The sequence below is a fragment of the Diaphorina citri genome, unplaced genomic scaffold (genome assembly GCF_000475195.1).
Source record: "Diaphorina citri unplaced genomic scaffold, Diaci psyllid genome assembly version 1.1 scaffold2081, whole genome shotgun sequence".
NCBI lineage: Eukaryota > Metazoa > Arthropoda > Insecta > Hemiptera > Psyllidae > Diaphorina > Diaphorina citri.
The window spans coordinates 19,652-42,166 of NW_007379506.1; the positions used below are offsets into that span (position 1 = coordinate 19,652).

Consider the following 22,515-nt stretch of genomic DNA (forward strand, 5'->3'; position numbering starts at 1 on the left):
AAGTTTGAGGGTACGTGTTAGGAAAATACCTAAGCTATACTTACATACCTTTCAGTAAAAAGTCCACGAAGAAGAGTGGGAACCTACCTATCCAAATATCTGTTGACATAACCACTGACCTACATTTCATTTCCTGTGTGTTTGTTTGGTGGAATGTCATTTCGAGTCAGTGTATTATGCAAGGTTTGCTAAAATGGACACTTCTACTTACTCAACAATAAATAAGTACATATTTACTTAGCAGGTGTACCTAATGAGTAATGCATTTACAATACATAATATCTAAGCAACTACAATATGACCATTTACCACTCACCTTTGTGACTACAATGTAACTCTACAGAATACAGGATGGGTTGTGCACTGCTTATGAGCATTTCTTTATTTACTTTTGTGTCTAATCTAACCTAATAATTGCAGACGTAAGTTGTGTGCTAATAAAAATAAAACGCTTTGAGTGTATAAAGATGTGTTGCCTTTAAAAGAATGACTGCAAAAAATTACAAGTAAATAGGTAAGCATTACATAAGTATGTTTAAGTACTTAATAGAAAAAAAGTAAGTATGTTTACTTAATAGAAAAGAATATGGTTCGTTTAAGTAAGTAAGAAGGTACCTACTCTTGAGCGGAACCAAGTAAGTATGTAAGTACTTAGATAATCTTTTAACTCTTAAGAGAGCCCAAGTCAAGAATTGAACTGAGGTCATGACTTGTGACCTTTGTGAGTACAATCTAACTCTACAGAATACAAGGATGGGTTGTGCAAATGTGCACTGCATATGAGCATTTCTTTATTTACTTTTGTGTCTAACCTAATGATTGCAGACGTAAGTTGTGTGCTAATAACAATAAAACGCTTTGAGTAGGTATACATATAAAGATGTGTTGCCTTTAAAAGAATGACTGCAAAAAATGACAAGTAAATAGGTAAGTATTACATAAGTATGTTTACTTAATAGAAAAGAATATGGTTCGTTTGAGTAAGAAGGTACTCTTGAGCGAGCCAAGTAAGTATGTAGGTACTCTTTTAACTCTTAAGAGAGCCCAAGTCAAGAATTGAACTGAGGTCATGTCTTGTGATTTGACCAGTTCCCATGGTATCTGCAGGTTACAAGTGATGTAGTCTGTGTCTTTGTTTCTGACTGGAATGTGATATGTGCCAAACTTGGACTGACGGGACACCGGTTTGGTCACTACATTTGCTCAAAATTAGAACATTGTTGTCAGTTGTCGAACTCTTCTCAATAATAATAATCTATATAAATAAAATTGTAGATTTGTCTGTACATTGCTTAGAATCGTGAAATTTTTAGTTATTCTTACTCCTTATGCATCTTCTTGTAAAAAGAGGGTGTAAAAAGTATTTAATTAGGTACTTATATTGTGTAATACATTAATTGAAATATGTAGGTACAGGAATTTATTGATTAGCTTGTCGCATCGCGTAGTAATTATAGGGATAGGGAGGTACATAATACTTAGTAAACTGAGATTACTTGGGCCCGAATTTGCAGGTCCATGTTAAAATGTTCGTTAACCTTAGATCTGTGAACAGTCAAATCAACAAACATTTCAAGGTAACTATCCGTTTTGCCCAGCTCGTTACTGTAGTCTGTACTCCACAATACTGAGTGGTGATAGAAAGTAAAAAAAAAAATACCGTTCTCAGCGCAAAACGTATACAGAATATGCATACTTCCTATGGAGATTGGTAATCTATGCAAATAGGCGAATTGAAATATGCGTACACACAGGGCCGAATTAGCCCCCCGCGGGGCCCGGGGCAGTTTCAAAGGCGCGGGGCCCCCAGTTTGGGCTGATCGAACTTAAAATTTTCAGCGCCGCAGGCGAAATTTTTCAAAAAGTAGGTAGATATGTGCCTCATGCTTTGTCACAAGTTAATTTTTGACGTACCTAATTCATAGATATTTTCTTATCCTAATTTTCGCTGAACGCTAAAGTGAGCAAAATAAAATAGAGTGCCGCAGGCGAAATTTTTGAAAATTTGCTAGATATTTTCTTATCCTAATTTTAGCTGAACGCCAAAGTGAGCAAAATAAATTAGAGCGCCGCAGGCGAAATTTTTGAAAATTTTGGTCCACAATCTTGAGAAATCCAGGCTCACCAAAAGTAAATTTTTCAGCGCCGCAGGCGATTTTTTTTTTCATGTTAAAATGTTCGTTAACCTTAGATCTGTGAACAGTCAAATCAACAAACATTTCAAGGTAACTATACGTTTTGCACAGCTCGTTACTGTAGTCTGTACTCCACAATACTGAGTGGTGATAGAAAGTAAAAAAAATACCGTTCTCAGCGCAAAACGTATACAGAATATGGCAAAACGTATACAGAATATGCATACTTCCTATGGAGATTGGTAATCTATGCAAATAGGCGAATTGAAATATGCGTATACAACAGACTGGTGTGCCAATACGGACAAGTTCCTAATGCACCACAGCCCAAGGGCCCCTGGAGGCTTTCACAATGATTAATGATTGGTACGGGTAACGCCTTGAATACCTAGCACCCTACATGGTTTCCAGTTAAGGTTTTACAGAACTTTCTTTCTTAAGATCAACCGGACTTGGAAACCGGGCGAAATAATTGATTTCTTGATTTTTATTTATTTTCTTATTCACATTGTAGTTTTCTTGTTAACCTATCCCAGTAGAGCAGATCCAGCATTAGTTTTGGGCCCATCGAGCATTACTTCTAGATTTAATGTATTTTCACTTTGACGGGGGTTCGAACAGTCCTTCTGATTCCGATTAAGTATTCCGAAACTTTCGCTCATTCAACCATAGAGATGGACACAAATAATTTTCTTCCGCCCCGGGCGGGATTCGAACCTGCGACCTAGCGCTTACAAGGCACATATTTCCTTCGAAACCTACCAATTTACCAATGGTCACGAGATGAATGATTTTTCATGGACAAGTACTTGGTTATCGTACAACCACCTCGTAGATAAGATACCTAACTACCATCTGATACCTAAGTATCGTATTATTCACATATTAAACGGGGAAAAATCCTGTGCTCAGTGAACCAAGTAAAATCCCAGCAACCTGGCAGTCCTACAAATAAAACAGTAATATCCGGTATACCGTATACCTCGTGAGATACAAGAGGAAACATCAATACATCCTCTCTTCAGATACGATCGATCTGGGACCTAGTCAAAGAAAACAAAAGAACTTTTTTTTTTTTTTAGCTATCAAGTCAACTAAATTATATTTTTAAAAGAGGTTTGTTAGAGGGAACTGTAACTGCCAAGGTCTTATCGTCCCGAAAGCGAAGAGAAGGAAGACAGGATAGGAGAAAGCCAGCCGTTCCGAGAACGAACCTTATCCTTTCAGGATAAAATCTGGCCCAGGCCAGGAATCAAACCCGCGACCTAGCACCAAGTAGTGCTTACAAAGCAGACGTAATTACTACCCTCCAAGATAAATAGGCTGGCTAGAATTGAATATTTATTCTTTATGATTTGACCTTATGTTTTGTGCTTGGCTTGGTTCTTGCAAGATTAGCTAGGTCCTGGAGGGTAGAGGTTTAATTGTTTTCATTTCCTTATGCAGGTTCTGTTTTCTGCACTTGGCAGATGTTCACTTCACAGTAGGTAACTCTTATCGAGGTAAGCAGGTAGGTAATAAGAAAATACTTAGGTACATGTCCTTCTACAAAGATACAGGACACTGAAGTAAACATGTAGTAGGTACACATACACATTACTTACACAACAACACGTGCCTGTTGGATACCTATGTGATTTCATTGTTGTGGCTTCTAAAGTCTAAATTTAAACCTTGTCTTCATATCGGAGTCTCAAGAGATTTGAGTGATGACTTTTTTTTTTTCATCAATATGAGTTCTGTCACGTTCTGTGGTTGTGTCCAATGTACACGGTCCATCTTCCATGTTGAGCTTTAGGCATGATCTCAAAATCACTTGTTCTAACTTATAGTCAATACCTACATCTGTTCTGTAGTCAATACTTCTTAATGTGGGCAGATTTATTTTGTGGATATTTTGAACTAGACCAAGAGAAGAAAATTCTCAGTCCTGGATAAAATGGATTATCTATTAAGGACCTAGCCTAGTCTTACCTGAATATCAGTTCATCTGAAGAGAAGGGTAGAAATTGATAAATAATCCCACAGGCCAAGTAAAAGTTGATAATCCAAAGATGAATGGTCACTGTCACAACACTTTTTACCACCACTTCACTTCACAAGAAATTCTCAGTCCTGGATAAAATGGATTACCTATTAAAGACCTATCCTGGTCTTACCTGAATATCGGTTCATCTGAAGAGAAGGGTAGAAAATGTAGAAATTGATCAATAATCCCACAGGCCAAGTAAAAGTTGATAATCCAAAGATGAATGGTCACTGTCACAACACTTTTTACCACCACTTCACTTCACAAGGATCATCAAAAAGATGGTAGATATTAATTTTATTTAAATATTTTAAATTGTTAAGACTGTTGAGGAGTTAGATCTATGCCCAAATTTATTTAAATTCTAAAAAATATCCGAATATTACAAAAAAAATCATAGAAAGTAAAATTTAGTAACCAAGTTTGGTGCTCAACACTGTCAAGAGATACCTATTTGAAAAATAAAATTAAATATTTTTTTAACTCAAAAAGGTAAGGTATTATTATAGGTGGGTAATTTTTAAATTTTATAATCAGTTAAAATTATATTTATTTTTATTAAATTAGATTAAAAATTAAAACTGTTTTAAATTAATAACGGTAGAAAAAGAAAATCAACAAATCTGACACACACGAAACACACCGGCATTCAAAACAAAACTGATTTTTTTTTTTTTTTCTTTCGTTTAAAAAACAAAAATGGACGCGAAGCGGGAAAAATTTAGTTTTAACAGCCTGCTCCTCCGCTAGCGTGCTTGCATAGTGGCGCTACCTAGCGGACAAAAATAGCAACTGCGTTAAGTCTGACGTCACGAATCTTTGAACTTTTTCATTATAAAAATTGAATTTTCGACCTTTTACAGTTGTTTTTTCGGAGTTTTGACCTCAGATTTGGATTTGTCCCAACTTTTTACATAGGAATCGACTATTTATTTATAATTTTTACCCATTTGCAACTCCTCCATTTCCGCTATTTCGATTTTCGATCCGGTCAGCGTTATTAGTTATTAGCTTTGGAAAGCGCACCTGCCTTGGGCAGTTGGGCCAGCCACTTACACTCAGACTGTCTGACAGAGACAGACCGCCGTTTAACAGACCATCTCAATTAATCAACGAGTGTCCATGATAAAGTAAGTCTGTAACGGTAGAATACGTAAGACCATCTCAAGTTGTGTGGCGAAAAAGCTTGACGCGTCAAACGGTCTCACAGATACCTGGGTCTTGAACTTTTTCGGCCACACACGTTAGAGGGTCTGAGCGTAAATGGCGGGCATTATAAGCTGTAGGCCACGGTTTCGATTCTCGCCCAGGACAAACTTTATCCCAAACGTCAGATATTAAGGCAAGTTCTCGGGTCCACACTTATCCAGCACGGAGACGGACTGAATCTTGGATAAGTGTGCGGCCGTGCATTTGATCCAATGTAAAGTAGGTAATATTACAAGCTAGACATAAGAAGACGGAACGTACCTATTTTTTGTGATGGATACCTAAGTGTGCGTGGATCTCATACGTCCCGTCTCCGCATAGTTTCCGACTACAGTCGCAAGCATGGCTTTTATGAAACAACCTAGTCGGGACAGAAAAGAGACGGAACGTATACGGGACAGAAAAGAGACGGGACGTATACGGGACAGAAAAGAGACCTAGTCTGGTGGTCGTGCATTTGATCCAATGTAAAGTAATATGGAACAAGCATAGACATAAGAAGACGGAACGTACCTATCCGTGATGGATACCTAAGTGTGCGTGGATCTCATACGTCCCGTCTCCGACTACAGTCGGAGGCATGGCTTTTATGAAACAACCTAGTCGGGACAGAAAAGAGACGGGACGTAAGTATACGGGACAAACAACCTAGTCTGGAGGGAAATGGGACATATAAGGGCGCGCTGCTTTATGCCTATAGTAGGTAACATCGAAGAAATTTGATGGAATAATTGACCGTGTTTCAAGATTAGGGAGCCAGCCTAGTTAGTTTATAGCGCGTCTGTCTTGTAAGCACTAAGCTCGCGGGATGGATTCCCGCCCGGGGCGGATTTTATGCCGCACGGATAAGGTTCGTTCTCGGAACGACTGGCTTTCTCCTATCCCGTCTCCCTTCTCTCTTCGCTTCCGGGACGATAAGACCTCAGCAGTTACAGTTCCCTCTGTCAAACCTCTTACCTTATCGCTGGATTTTCAGTATTTACACAGGTCTCGTGGGCCCAGGAACAGGATAATTAAATAAGACCTATAAGAGGTAGGTAGGTTAGGTAGGTATAGGGTTAGAATTTGTAAGCACTAAGCTCGCGGGATGGATTCCCGCCCGGGGCGAATTTCATCCTGCACGGATAAGGTTCGTTCTCGGAACGCCTGGTCTTCTCCTATCCTGTCTTCCTTCTCTCTTCGCTTTCGGAACGATAAGACCTTAGCCGTTACAGTTCCCTCTGTCAAACCTCTTACCTTATCGCTGGATTTACACAGGTCTCGTGGGCCCAGGAACAGGATAATATTACTTAAAACAGCTTTGTTATGTGATCCTAAATCATTGTGATTTTTATTTTATTTACTCCGATAGAAACCTGACAATAATTTATAGACATTGCCCTATTTTAATTATTTTCGCATATTTATCTCCTGACAGGGGTGTAACGGGACTGTTATAAGGAACTCAGAACCAGAAAGAGAAATGACTTTGAGAACTGGGTACCACGTGAGAACCAGCCGAGCTTTCTGACAAATCTGACAAGTACCTCGTTTTAACCCCATATCAACAATAGGCCCTATACCAACAATGGAAACAGTTTTGACTCCTCAATTAATAGACTATTCTTGTTTATTGATAGGACCATCTGATTAGTACAATGTTGTTTCACCTCTATACCAACAATAAGCCCTATACCAACAATGGAAACAGTTTTGACTCCTCAATTAATAGACTATTCTTGTTTATTGATAGGACCATCTGATTAGTACAATGTTCTAGCATCTGATAAACCAAGTGATAACACTGATTGTATAAATCAAGCTAACCCTATCGTAATGAGAAAAAATTTCGAGTGTGAACAGCACACGACTTTGCATTATCATCGTTACTGTAAGGACCTAGGTATTCAAGTTTTTCTTCGTCGGGGGAAAAGAGGTAAGTAGGTAGGTATTACTTGGGTACCAAGATATCTAGGTACATGCTTGGTTGCTAGCTTGCTACCTACGTAGATTTTTATCTTCTTCTAAAAAGAGGGTGAAAAAAATATTTAATTAGGTATATTGTGTAATAAATTAATTGAAATATGTAGTACAGGAATTTATTGATTAGCTTGTCGCGAGGGAGGTACATAATACTTAGTCAGTAAACACAGGTCTCGTGGGCCCAGGAACAGGATAATTAAATAAGACCTATAAGAGGTAGATAGGTTAGGTAGGTATAGGGTTAGAACCATTTCAGGTCCTGTTTTAACCCCATACCAACAATAGGCCCTATACCAACAATGGAAACAGTTTTGACTCCTCAATTAATAGACTATTCAATTGTTTATTGATAGGACCATCTGATTAGTACAATGTTCTAGCATCTGATAAACCAAGTGATAACACTGATTGTATAAATCAAGCTAACCACTGATTCATCCATTGTATTTCTCAGTGTCGTTTGACTGGTGAACCCCTCATCATGGTGATGTATGATGGGTCTATTGCTGACAATGTCAAGGTAAGAAGCCAATTTGGGCGGTGATAATTGATAGGCACATTGACCTCAGTGTCGTTTGACTGGTGAACCACTCATCATGGTGATGTATGATGGGTCTATTGCTGACAATGTCAAGGTAAGAAGCCAATTTGGGCGGTGATAATTGATAGGCACATTGAATATCACTGAAGCAACGCTGGGCGTGGTTAGTATCCGGATGAGTGACCACTTGTACAATCGCGTGCAACTGGCTTTTCCCAGCTCTACTCAGGCTGAGTGAGGTCAAATCAGTCAAATGTAAAGATAGACGGGTATCTTGTAGCTTTTTGGAGGAAAAAGCGGTGAAGCGTACAGAGGAATGTATATGTAGAGAAAATTTGAGCCATGATTCAGGTAGGTATGGTCACATAACGAAGCTTTTGACGAAAAGGAACCTTCGTCACTAATTTGTCGCAAGGAACCACCTTTTTTCGCTCCCCTCCCCCTTCCTTGTCCGCTATGACCAATGAGTCCAATGACCATGTCAGATACTCATCTTCCCATACTCTGGAACTTGAATCGCCGCATCATTTTTTGCTAGCAGCAGGTCAAAACGAGGCCCATCTTTTCGCCTGTTCACACGTAGGTGCTACCCGCAATGAACAAGACCTGCTTTTTTTCGCTGAAATTACTGGACTACTAAAAACAATACGCTCCCTGTTTTCAGCTACAACCTGACATCAAGTTGAGCTACTTCAACCTGACCGGGTTGGCAGAACCAATCAGATTACTCCTTCGCTGAAATTACTGGACTACTAAAAACAATACCCTCCCTGTTTTCAGCTACAACCTGACATCAAGTTGAGCTACTTCAACCTGACCGGGTTGGCAGAACCAATCAGATTACTCCTGGTGTACATGAACTGGAACTTCACTGACCATAGGATTCAATATGACGAGTGGCTGGATGTGAAGAAAGGTAGGACCAACCATGCACTGCGGTACTTGTTCAGAAGTCACGTCAATGGAAAATTCCTACAAAAAGTAGCTGTCACAAATGAGCACTGAACAATGTTATTATAGGGTTAGGTTAAACACAAAAAGGAGCTTTCTTTCTCGTTATCGGGGCTTCTGAACAATTACCACAGTTTCCCCCTAGGACATTTTTCATAAAGCTAAGGGGAAATCCGAGGAAAAAGCGTTTTTCCCCCCTTTAGGAAACAGACGGTTCCTTTTGGAAACTGAACACGCTTCGATGGTTGGGCCTGCGTCATCTTGGATATCCAATGGTGTAGTACAGGCGCTACAACGCCACCTAGTGGTTCAACTCCCGTAATTTCGTTTAAAAGAGGGGAAATGAGCTTCAGAGGAGGGGAAATCGTCTCAGTGTCTGAAAGGAAAGTCGCGTCGTTTAAATGTGCCGAAATACCGGAGAGATCCAGAGCTTGAGAGATCCCTGATAAACAAAGCCCAACGATATAAATTGAAGTTGAATATGAAAATTAAAGTTGAAACTAGTCACACTCTCAAACTGAATACATATGTTCTTAAAGATGTTACTCCGCTATGGTATCCTAAGTTAGAATCCTAAGGTACACGACATTTTACTAAAAATATGTAGTTACAAAGGTTGTATAGAAATTCACATATAGAAATTTCTCCTGTTGTTAAGCTCAAACGTATGTAGGTACAGAGCCCAAACTATGTTCAAACCTAGGTAGTAGATATACTTAACAATTAGGCTTGGTCGCATATTGGAAGCGTAGTCGCGAGATCTTTTTACGTGATACAAAAATCGCGACTACGTTTCTAATGTGCGACGAACCTCAAACTTTACCGAAGAACGCATCTTTACCATTCCTGCTTGTTTGTGCCAGTTCCTTTGGTAGCAATATTCCACAGATGTGACTTCTGGACAAGTACTTTTTTTTTCATCAATTTGAGTTCTGTCACATTCTGTGGTTGTGTCCAATGTACATGGTCCATCTTCCATGTTGAGCTTTAGCCATGATCTCAAAACCACTTGGTCTAACTTATAGTCAATACCTACTTACATCTGTTCTGTAGTCAATACTTCTTAATGTGGGCAGATTTATTTTGTGGATATTTTGAACTAGACCAAGAAAAGAAAATTCTCAGTCCTGGATAAAATGGATTACCTATTAAAGACCTATCCTAGTGTCCTAGTCTTACCTCAATATCAGTTCATCTGAAGAAAAGGGTAGAATAGAAACTGATAATCCCGCAGGCCAAGAAAATGTTGGTAAGTAATCCAAAATAACTTGATGGTCACTGTCACAACGCTAATATTATTTTTATCACCACTTCACTTCACAGGGATTATTTAAAATATGTTAAATATTAATTTTAAATTGTTAAGACTGTTGAGGAGTTAGATTTCTACCCAAATTTATTGACGACCCATACATATTTGGCGGAGACTAAAAATGCGAATGAAATTCGGGTCTCCAGTGTGAATCCTCAGGAGCATACATAGAGAACATAACAACTAAACATAGGTAGGTACCCATTACCCTCCGTGGTATTAATTATTTAGGAGGCTCTTCTTAAATACTCGTAAATCCACCAATATAGGTAGACTGAGGGTCTTTTTATTTCCAGGCTCTTCTTAATTACTCGTAAATCCACCAATATAGATAGACTGGGGGTCTTTTTACTTCTCCTTTATTTTGATTTCAATAAACCTTAGTTCAAACGATTTTACTACACTATATTAGACAAAATAAACCCCAAAATTATATTAAGTTACTTGGACCCCAGATTCTACTGTCTGTCCTTACCTATAAGCACGCCATTGTTCACAAGCAAACTATCAAACAGGTCGGTGCTATACCGAGAAAGTTAGTAACAGTTAAATGCCCACCTCCGCGGTATCAATTATTTAGGCTCTTCTTAAATACTCGTCTACCCACCAATATATGTAGGTAGACTGGGGGTCTTTTTATTTCTCCTTTATTTTGATTTCTAGAAACCTTAGTTCAAACGATTTTACTAGACTCTATTAGACAAAATAAACCCCAAAATTATACTAAGTTACTTGGACCCAGATTCTACTGTCTGCCTCTGCCCTTACCTATAAGCACGCCATTGTTCACAAGCAAACTATCAATCAGGTCGGTGCTATACCGAGAAAGATATTAACAGTTAAGTGTCCACTGCTATGGAAATTTAAATGCTACTAATCATCCACAAAAGTACGGGTCCTTACCTATAAGTACACCGTTGCTCACAATCAGACAGGCCTCTGCCCTTACCTATAAGCACGCCATTGTTCACAAGCAAACTATCAAACAGGTCGGTGCTATACCGAGAAAGTTAGTAACAGTTAAATGTCCACTGCTATGGAAATTTAAATGCTACCAATCATCCACAAAAGTACGGGTCCTTACCTATAAGTACACCGTTGCTCACAATCAGACAGGTCGGTATGACCTTCACGTGACATCGTCCGCAGAACCTTACCTATAAGTACACCGTTGCTCACAATCAGACAGGTCGGTATAACATTCACGTGACATCGTCCGCAGAACCTTACCTATAAGTACACCGTTGCTCACAATCAGACAGGTCGGTATAACCTTCACGTGACATCGTCCGCAGAACCTTACCTATAAGTACACCGTTGCTCACAATCAGACAGGTCGGTATAACATTCACGTGACATGCCGAGTGCCTACTTAGATTATACCAATACTATCTTATCAACAAAACATTTCTACCACATTCCATCCACCTTGTGAAAATGTGGTTCAATAATGATACACTTTAGATTTTGTAGATAAGAGACCTGTACAGTGTACACTATCATTATGAACTGGCGTGTAGTTTTATTATTTCAGAATTAATAGCCACATTACTTACGAGCATTATTATTCATGAAAAAAAACTTTACAAGACCTAACGAAAGCGTTTAATCCTCTTTCTTTCGAAGTTGAACAATTCAAAATGAATGCTAGACTGGCGTGTAGTTTTATTATTTCAGAATTAATAGCCACATTACTTACGAGCATTATTATTCATGAAAAAAACTTTACAAGACCTAACGAAAGCGTTTAATCCTCTTTCTTTCGAAGTTGAACAATTCAAAATGAATGCTAATGAACTATTTCATATGTAGTACCTAAGTAATTACCTATGTACCTATATTTTCAATCTTGTTTACTTACACCAATATTTTCCATACTGAAATGTAGACATGCCCGTATGCCCAAAAGGTATGGGTTTTGATCCCCCGCCTTTAAGGTGGTCCCTAACAGAAAGTAAATTGTGTAAACCCATTTGTCTGTCTGTTTAGTTTCACCCTAACTCTCGAACTGTTTGTCCGATTTTAATTAAATTGGACAGAACTTATCTTCGGTTGGGCCCATTAAGGCCTTAATTTCTGAGTGAGCTCTACAGTACACTGAACCTCTAAAAATAACACATTTCGATAGTTCAAATCTTCCAGTGGGTTGTGAATTGTTCGCATATTTCATTCAGGACTGAGCGGGACCGAACAGGTTACAGAATACTGATTGATTCCACTTAAATTTCATTTCAAGTGTTTCGGGCAATCAGGCCACACTTCCAATCAAAACTTCAACATAAAACAAATAGGCTTGTTTTTTATTGACTTCTTTGGAAAAAAAATCCGAGCCTATCCGAAACTCCGTTTATTTTCGTAAGATATTTGTGGCTTTGGCTTCCATCAAACAGCCCATTACTTACAAATTTTACTAGGAATTAGGGATATATGTTTTTTACTATCTTCTGAAGGTTTTAGTTTTATTGAATTCTGTGGCATAAATTATGACATCACCACAAATCCATTTGTAGGTTTTTAGTATGTTTTTGTGACGAAACATTCGAGCGTTGAAACTTTAGGGTTCTGTTACTTCTGTTTCACAGCATACCCATTTCGTAGTTTTCCCCTCATTTCCTGAACAAAATCTTGTAAAATCTCCTTTTAGAAGAAACTTCAAGATGGTTAGATGTGCCATGAAGTAGAATTGAGTTATGCAAGTATGTATTTTACGTTGGAGATGAGTACTTAAAGTGTAGTGCTATTAGAGTAGACACTGCCCCAAGAGCTGTAGAGACAAATTGACTTGGTTGAAAATGTAGAAAAGTATTAGCATATCCAAGAACTTGAATGATAAATGGAGTTGGCCTGCACCTTAGGTTTAGTATGGATTAGTGTTTGTCATCTCCCCCTTGTTGACAAGTTTAACCAGGCATGAGATTGAGTGTCGAACCCAGGGCCTACCCCAAGTGGAGATCCAGGATTGTAAACCAGAAGACTACGCAAGGATCATGTTAGTTTGGGCGCAAACTTTGGTTTGAAAGGTCACAATGGAATAGAAGTTTAACTAATAGTCAGGAGTTTAAACTCCATTAAGTTAAACTCTTGGATCAAACAATCTGATAGGTTAAAGAGTTCAAAATCAACCAATCAAATTGTTCAATTCTAGTGTTAAACTTTATCTAACTTTGAGCTACGATTGTAGTCTTGGTCATTGATGAAAGCTCAAGATCACGACAGTAGGATGGGTACAGGGGCATACGCAGAGGGCTCTGTTTTCCAGACTTCTCTCATAATTCTAATTGAAAATTTTTGGTCCCAATAGCCCCCCTCAAGCCCCCTATGATATCGCCCCTGACGGTCACCATACAATGGGGGCGTAGGTTGGAGATTAAATTTCACGAGTTAGTTTCATATGACGCCCCCCGGATATCGAGTCAGATGTTTTGATTTCCACAGCATGGTTTGTTACCTAAGAGTTTTTTTTTACAGAGGTAAGTACTTTTTGTTGTTGTAGAGAATTGATAGAGGGAACTCTACCTAACTGCTAACTTGCTAAGGTCTAATCGTCCCGAAAGCGAAGAGAGAATGAAGACAGTTTTGATTTTCACACCATGTTTGTTACCTTGGAGTTTTTACACAGAGGTACTTTTTTTGAGAGGTTTGATAGAGGGAACTGTAACTGCTAAGAGTGCTAAGGTCTTATCGTCCCGAAAGCGAAGAGACAGGATAGGAGAAAGAGGGAACTGTAACTGCTGAGGTCTTATCGTCCAGAAAGCGAAGAGACAGGATAGGAGAAAGAGGGAACTGTAACTGCTGAGGTCTTATCGTCCCGAACTCGAAGAGAGAAGGAAGACGGGATAGGAGAAAGCCAGCCGTTCCGAGAACGAACCTTATCTGTTTAGGATAAAATATGACATTGGTACGGATGTTTACTTCTTTATCATGCAGAGGTTTGACATTGGAATGGAGTTGTGGGTATAGTGTTTGGTTGGCGCTATTTTGACATTGGTTTGAAATGTTTGGATCCAGTCTGACTGGGTTGCTAGGTTAACTCCCAACTTTAAGGAGGAAGAGGAAAAGGAGAGCTGGAAATACATCAAGAATGTGATGATGATTATGATGAAGAAGAAAACTACGAAGATTAAGACGAAGATGAGGTTAAAGAAAGAGAAGAAGACAAGGAGAAAGAAATGGTGTTTGGTTGGCGCTATTTTGACATTGGTTTGAAATGTTTGGATCCAGCCTGACTGGGTTGCTGGGTTAACTCCCAACTTTAAGGAGGAAGAGGAAAAGGAGAGCTGAAAATATATCTAGAATGTGATGATAATGATGAAGAAGAAAACTACGAAGATTAAGACGAAGATGAGGTTAAAGAAAGAGAAGAAGACAAGGAGAAAGAATGTCTGATGTAGAGTGGTGGGCCGCCTCGTCGGAATATGTCACTCGTCGAACTGGCAGGGCGGTGCGGGATGCCTGCTTCGCTGCCTCATAGGTAAGGGCATACGCTAGGGCCTAAGGAAGAGAAGGAGGTCGAGGAGGAAAGAAGACGAAAACTCTTGGGGGGAAAAAAAGGATCACTACTATCAGCATTGCAGGAAAGTAAAGAAATACAAACCTCAGTATTCGCTAACCTTCTGACCTGCATACTGAAATGTTGAAAAGCTTATTGGAAGTAGGTAGGTATGACATGACCTGAATGTTAAAATGCTGAAGCTAATCAAGATATCTGGGAGCAAAATGATGAGTTTATTATGATGTCCTTTGATACTCCATTACACTGTAGCGAAATGAGAACACTGAATTAGGTATAGGAAAAATGTATAGAAACAAGGAGGATTTATTAACAGGTCAGTATGAAAGTTGATTTTCATTGCTGTTCAGTTCAGATTATTAATGTTTCCTTCTTTGATATGCCGAGGTATGGGTACATAGGTATTTGCTGATTGTAGCATATTTTCAGTTTACCTACATTACGAATAGGATGTCCCTTGAAGCGACCTGGTGGCATTTGGAAAATGTCATTGAAGGCCAATGTTCCCCCTGCTTCTTCTTGTGCTCTGGCTTTTTTTCCTCTTCCTTCTCTTCCTCTCTGTCGACTTCAAATATTTGAATGTTTTTCCACTTTTCCTCAAATATGTATACCTACTTAACTAAATAAAATAATTGTTTTTAATTTATACTTGAAATCGCAAATTCAGATGAGACAATTTCGAATAAAAGGTTTTAAATTGGTGAGCTTGCGAATAACGAACTTGGTTTTTTCATAGCTCCATATTTAGGGGTGTCCTTTTTTTCCAAAACGACCAAGCGGATGTGCGACCTACAGTCAGTTGAATCATAGCTCTACCACTCTGCCTACAGTGTGTTTTCTGCAGCACCAACTAGTACGACTACAATACTTGGATAAGTAGGATGATCTGAAGTTCAAGTTTATGGAATCTAGACTCCAAATGAAGCAGACCATCTGACCTTAAAGTCCAAGTCCTTGGTAAGATGTATGGTGCACTATTTTCATTGTAATCACACATTGTGTCGTGAATATCATCAAGAGCAGAGTGAGTGGGAGAGTGAAGCTTCGGACATAAATCTCAAGATTGAAATCGCCTTTTATAGACATGTCTGGAAAATTGAAAGTATGAAAGTGTCCATTGTAATGGCATTGGAAGTGTATTGTAATAGGAATGGCACTCTTCAAGTGTCTATTTTAATAGTAATGGCTTCAATTTTAATAGTAATGTCACTTGAATTGTCCATAGTAAGATAAGTATATGGTACTCTTGAATTGTCCATTGTGTATGGCACTTTGTTGACTGCAAGATGACCATTGGGTGAGGTTAACGTCTGAGACTTTACTTATCCGCCATTTTAATAGTAATGGCATCAATTTTAATAGTAATGTCACTTGAAGTGTCCATTTTAATAGTAAGTAATGTCACTTGAATTGTCCATAGTAAGATAAGTAATGGCACTCTTGAATTATCCATTGTGTATGGCACTTTGTTGACTGCAAGATGACCATTGGGTGAGGTTAACGTCTGAGACTTTACTTATCCGCCACGGCTGGGGCCTTGTCGACCATACGCCTGATAAACGCCTGGGACAATCTCTATAACTTAAACTAGTAGAGGCTCTGGAGAAATAAACAGCATATGAAGTGCTGATTTTGGCATTATTTCGCAATAAGCGAAGCAATGTGGTCGATTTGTCTTAGTTGACCAGATCTGCTAATGCTCGAGTGTCCATTAGTATTAGTCAGTACTTAAGTACAGAGTTAGGTACAGCTACAGACCAGTCTCCCTGATAATCCCAGTTCCATTATTCATCGTATCTACTGAAAACACTTATTTCAATGGACTCACATATTTCACCATACATATCTACACTTTTTTTTTTTTACCAAGTAAGTACTTTTATGTTTGAATCACTTATATCGCCGTATCTGCTTTTCCTCCATTATGTACCTACTCAACATTTTATTTTGTCTGTACGGATGCTCTTTTAATGTTTGCCAAAATCCCAATAGTATACCTACATTTTTTTTTTTTGCTGCCAAACCATTATCATAGAACTTATGTACAATCTGTAAATGATACATAAGTAACATCATATACCATAATGCTTATGTGCTACCTAAACATAATGCTGTATGGGATTTGTAAATGTACAATGGGAAATAGATATGTACCTACATAGGTAAATACACAATGTAAAGTGTATGATCTATATTTAGTACATTATGTACATGTACATTAGAGGAAGTTATGAGTCACGCGTTCATCAAAGCAAATTTGTGACGTCACTATGCATGCTACCATATAGCAAAATATAGCATGGATAGAAAAATACACAATATTATTACATGCTATTATACCTACATCGTCGTTTAGGCAACAACACCACCTAAGCCCACCTGTGTGGCCGACCAATGACTCTCAACTAGGAGACTCTGGATTTGAATCCTGGCCGGGACTGAAAATTTTTGATCAAACTTTTCCGTTCTGGGATGGTTAAAAAAGGGGGGAATCTGTAAAATACACGAAATAAAAGTAAATCAGTTATTGGTTCTCCTGAAAAGTTTGCTAAATAGTTGTTGGGCGACGTTGTTTATTAAGCGCCGATATTGGCAATCGTTCTATTGATGTATCATTGTATCTTATCTGGAGTAGGTATAGGACTATAGGAGAATGATGTATTGGTTTTGTTCCATGGTCTGTATTGATCCTTATGTTTCTACATGGGCTGTATTGATAGTTTTGCCTAATGTATCCACAACATGGGCTCTATTGATACTATATTGATGGTTTTTGTCTAATGCATGGCCTGTTTGAATAGCTTTGGTTTTTCTATGAGTGAAGACCCCACGAAAAGAACAGTGAATGTCCGTTTATTTTATGTTTATTCCGTCATAGTTTCCCTATATTCTCAGTATTAAATGGTCATCGTCCCCCCCCCCCCCTCTTGGTTTGTGTAAACCCCTCTGTCTGTCTGTTTAGTTTCACCCTAACTCTCAAACTGTTTGTCCGATTTAGATGAAATTGGACAGAAATGTTCGACTTGAAAGGTTTTGACTTTAATCGGACCTGAAATGTTCGACTTGAAAGGTTTTGACTTTAATCGGACCTTCTCTTCGGTTGGGCCCATTAAGGCCTTAATTTCTGAGTGAGCTCTACAGTACACTGAACCTCTAAAAATATGACATTTCGATAGTTCAAATCTTCCAGTGGGTTGTGAATTGTTCGCATATTTCATTTAGGACTGTGCGGGACCGAACAGGTTACAGAATACTGATTGATTCCACTTAAATTTCATTTCAAGTGTTTCGGGCAATCAGGCCACACTTCCAATCATTTTCACCCTAACTCTCGAACTGTTTGTCCGATTTTAATGAAATTGGACAGAAATGAACCTTCTCTTCGGGGGCCCCATTAAGGCCTTATTTCTGGTTAAGTTCTACAGTTCACTGAACCACTCGAAAGAACACAGTTTGATAGTTCCACTCTTCAAATTTGATGGGAATTGTCGGCATATTGCATTTAGGACTGAGCGGGACCGAACAGGTTACAGAATACTGATTGATTCCACTTAAATTTCATTTCAAGTGTTTCGGGCAATCAGGCCGTTTGATAGTTCCACTCTTCAAATTTGATGGGAATTGTCGGCATATTTCATTTAGGACTGAGCGGGACCGAACAGGTTACAGAATACTGATTGATTCCACTTAAATTTCATTTCAAGTGTTTCGGGCAATCAGGCCACACTTCCAATCAAAACTTCAACATAAAACAAATAGGCTTGTTTTTTATTGACTTCTTTGGAAAAAAAATCCGAGCCTATCAGTTTTTTTCTGGAATTTCACATTTCTTTCTGAACTTTGCTTGAAAAGGTAGCTATCTACCTGATGAGAGATTTATGTAATTTTTTAAAAGGTTCTTTTAAGTTTAAGGGCCTTCTTATCCGTTGCAAATTACTGGACAAACAGCTAGATAGTTGAGGTTGTGCTTCATAGAAAACGAGAGCCAAAAGAATAATCCCAGGTTCTGGAATTTCACATTTCTTTCTGAACTTTGCTTGAAAAGGTAGGCTATCTACCTGATGAGAGATTTATGTAATTTTTTAAAAGGTTCTTTTAAGTTTAAGGGATTGACATTCTTATCCGTTGCAAATTACTGGACAAACAGCTAGATAGTTGAGGTTGTGCTTAATAGAAAACGAGAGCCAAAAGAATAATCCCAGGTAGCTTCCAGCACAATGGCTCTTGCCTAAGACCAGTAGTCCAGGTCACTCGACCAAAACCTATATTTAACGGATTCCAAATATAACCGAAGTCTAAATTACAATACAATTCCAAATATAACAGTTGTAAATCAAATAGTTATAGATCGGGCACATACCAATGTGACTCTGGGTATAAGAGCAAAGTTCAAACCAAATTCTCAGCCCAGTGTGGGACCTATAGCTTTGTGTTTGAAGAGAAGCTGCTACGAGGAAAAAATCAGTTCAACCGAAGTCTAAATTACAATACAATTCCAAATATAACAGTTGTAAACCAAATAGTTATAGATCGGGCACATACCAATGTGTCTCTGGGTATAAGAGCAAAGTTCAAGCCAAATTCTCAGCCCAGTGTGGGACCAATAGCTTTGTGTTTGAAGAGAAGCTGCTACGAGGAAAAAATCAGTTGGACCACATTCCAATATGACTTAATATCGAAATCACTGGCCAGTGGCCACTAATGTACCCAGTGTGGGACCTATAGCTTTGTGTTCGAAGAGAAGCTGCTACGAGGAAAAAATCAGTTGGACCACATTCCAATATGACTTAATATCGAAATCACTGGCCAGTGGCCACTAATGTTTTCACATTTACCTGACTGGAGGCCCAGGGTCATTTTCACACAAGTTCACATCGCTGAGGCTTGAATACCTGATGATGGTGTTTTACAAGGTAGTTGTTTTGTTCCACAACTATTCTATGCTAGAATATTTTTACACGGAGAATATTATCGTGGTGCGAGGAGGTTTCTGGTTGGAGTACTGCCTGTGTTGCTTCAACGGATGTATTTCCTGAGAAACTCTAGTAGGAATCCTAGCATTAACCCCGGCGGGTTTAATAGTGAGGGTGATGGGTTGTTGGAGCCCAGGGTTGGTTCCTCTTTTTTCTTCAGCTTTTTTGGTCTTTTATTCATTGACAGTTTTTTACCCATTTGTAAAACAATTAAATGCTCTCAAAGTCTGAAACCAAGGCCAAAAACCTCATGTTGCAATCATCATTATGTTACCTCTGTCCAAACGTAGTCGACCGTCCGTCAACCGATATCGATTCACAATAAATTCACTTCTATCGATGGCCGCCGACTGTGTGTGGACCCAACTTAAGCTACTTGGAGACTACGGCCAACAAATATGCAAGATTTCTCAGAGAGAACATCAAATCCAACCCTGTTTGTATGTACGGACGCCAGTTAAGCATGCACTTTGGATTCCGGTTTTCTTGTTTTCTCATGTGGTTTTGCGTTACTGAAGTTTTCAACCTGGATCTGACTCTATTCTATGCTAGAATATTTTTACACGGAGAATATTATCGTGGTGCGAGGAGGTTTCTGGTTGGAGTACTGCCTGTGTTGCTTCAACGGATGTATTTCCTGAGAAACTCTAGTAGGAATCCTAGCATTAACCCCGGCGGGTTTAATAGTGAGGGTGATGGGTTGTTGGAGCCCAGGGTTGGTTCCTCTTTTTTCTTCAGCTTTTTTGGTCTTTTATTCATTGACAGTTTTTTACCCATTTGTAAAACAATTAAATGCTCTCAAAGTCTGAAACCAAGGCCAAAAACCTCATGTTGCAATCATCATTATGTTACCTCTGAATGTGTGTCCAAAGTCGGCCGTCCGTCAACCGATATCGATTCACAATAAATTCACTTCTGTCGATGGCCGTCGACTGTGTGTGGACCCAACTTAAGCTACTCGGAGACTACGGCCAACAAATATGCAAGATTTCTCAGAGAGAACATCAAATCCAACCCTGTTTTTATGTACGCACGCCAGTTAAGCATGCACTTTGGATTCCGGTTTTCTTGTTTTCTCATGTGGTTTTGCGTTACTCAAGTTTTCAACCTGGATCTGACTTTATAATGCACTTGGATTTTTTAATAATCCTTGGTGGTCATAGTTTTTTTTTTCTGGAATTTCACATTTCTTTCTGAACTTTGCTTGAAAAGGTAGCTTAGCTCTATCTAAGTACCTGATGAGAGATTTAAGTATGTAATTTTTTAAAAGGTGCTTTTAAGTTTAAGGGATTGATCTTCTTATCCGTTGCAAATTACTGGACAAACAGCTAGATAGTTAAAGTCTGGAATTTCACATTTCTTTCTGAACTTTGCTTGAAAAGGTAGCTATCTACCTGATGAGAGATTTATGTAATTTTTTAAAAGGTTCTTTTAAGTTTAAGGGCCTTCTTATCCGTTGCAAATTACTGGACAAACAGCTAGATAGTTGAGGTTGTGCTTCATAGAAAACGAGAGCCAAAAGAATAATCCCAGGTAGCTTCCAGCACAATGGCTCTTGCCTAAGACCAGTAGTCCAGGTCACTCGACCAAAACCTATATTTAACGGATTCCAAATACAACCGAAGTCTAAATTACAATACAATTCCAAATATAACAGTTGTAAACCAAATAGTTATAGATCGGGCACATACCAATGTGTCTCTGGGTATAAGAGCAAAGTTCAAGCCAAATTCTCAGCCCAGTGTGGGACCAATAGCTTTGTGTTTGAAGAGAAGCTGCTACGAGGAAAAAATCAGTTGGACCACATTCCAATATGACTTAATATCGAAATCACTGGCCAGTGGCCACTAATGTTGATAATAAACCCGTAATGAAAAAAAAAAACCTTGGTATAAGAAGAGATATAGGTAGTTATAGTGTACGAAGGAGTTAGGTATTATAAATAAGGGAATTAAACTATCCTGTTCTTATTTCTATTCTATTTCTTCCCCTTGGTCTCCAGGAACGTCAGGGTTGAAGGAAGATGGTCAGTAACGATTCTTTTAGAAGGAAATGCCGTTTTAAGAAAGCGGAAATGAAAAATTAATAACATACTTTGTGAATGACAGTTTAACCACAACGCAAAGGAAGCGTGCCTTGCTGCCTTGTATTCGTTTTTAAGGGGGTTTTTCATTTACAAAATATGAACACCATTGTGTACCTATAATAATTATAATTATAGGGGGTTTTTCATTTACAAAATAAATATCAAAATATGTATAATAATTTCCCATTTAGAAAATATGAACACCATTGTGTACCTTTAATAATTATAATTATGTGTCTTTTTTTGAGCAAACAAACTTCTCAATGAATTGAAGTCTGTTTGTTTGTCTGTCTGTCACAGTCAATAATTTTGAATCGTTCTATTAAATTAAAAGTTGAAATTATTATTATTATTTTTGGTTTCGGGTCAGCAATAGGACAGTAAAAGGTAAGGTAGGTTTCGATCGATGGTTGGTGCTATTTGAAAGTCGATCCATATCCATGTCGATCGACTGGGATCCATTGATAGCTAGGTATGTATGTTCAAAGGATTTTGGTGGAAAGAAAAAAGTCTGGAGTGGACGTATTTCAGGCCATGTCAGTCGACATCGACATTTAGTATAGACGTTGCATTATTGTCAGCTAAAATTATCCTTCAATGATCCTTTGATGTTCCCAGTCCCAAGAAACACTCAATTCAGTTGACTTACATCTCAGTCTCTTAAACCCTTTTACCAACCTCAGTGGTGCAGTTGTTAACGCGTTGGACTTTGGATCTGGAGGTTGGCGGTTCGAGTCCAAGTAATGTCATAAAATTTATCTAGGTGAAATAATCGGGGAACGATGTTTGTGACAAGCATTTAAATAT

General features: G+C 38.5%; 1 protein-coding gene and 1 long non-coding RNA gene across 2 annotated transcripts in view; one reads left to right on the plus strand and one right to left on the minus strand.

The window, feature by feature from the left end:
• Nucleotides 1-7,692: 7,692 nt before the first annotated feature.
• The window catches only part of LOC113471112 (glutathione S-transferase P-like), a gene marked incomplete at its 3' end in the record, with an annotated part of 17,169 nt that continues 2,346 nt past the window's right edge, over nucleotides 7,693-22,515 (plus strand). Inside the window, exons 1-3 of the mRNA XM_026830001.1 lie at nucleotides 7,693-7,855; nucleotides 8,657-8,792; nucleotides 10,343-10,348. Coding sequence (XP_026685802.1) covers nucleotides 7,817-7,855; nucleotides 8,657-8,792; nucleotides 10,343-10,348 — 181 coding nt within the window. The remainder of the gene's footprint in view (nucleotides 7,856-8,656; nucleotides 8,793-10,342; nucleotides 10,349-22,515) is intronic.
• LOC113471111 lies at nucleotides 10,533-11,474 on the minus strand. The gene is made up of 3 exons (XR_003393935.1): nucleotides 11,297-11,474; nucleotides 10,991-11,042; nucleotides 10,533-10,697 (listed from the first exon to the last, which is right to left on the minus strand). It is a non-coding gene; the product is annotated as an uncharacterized LOC113471111 (long non-coding RNA).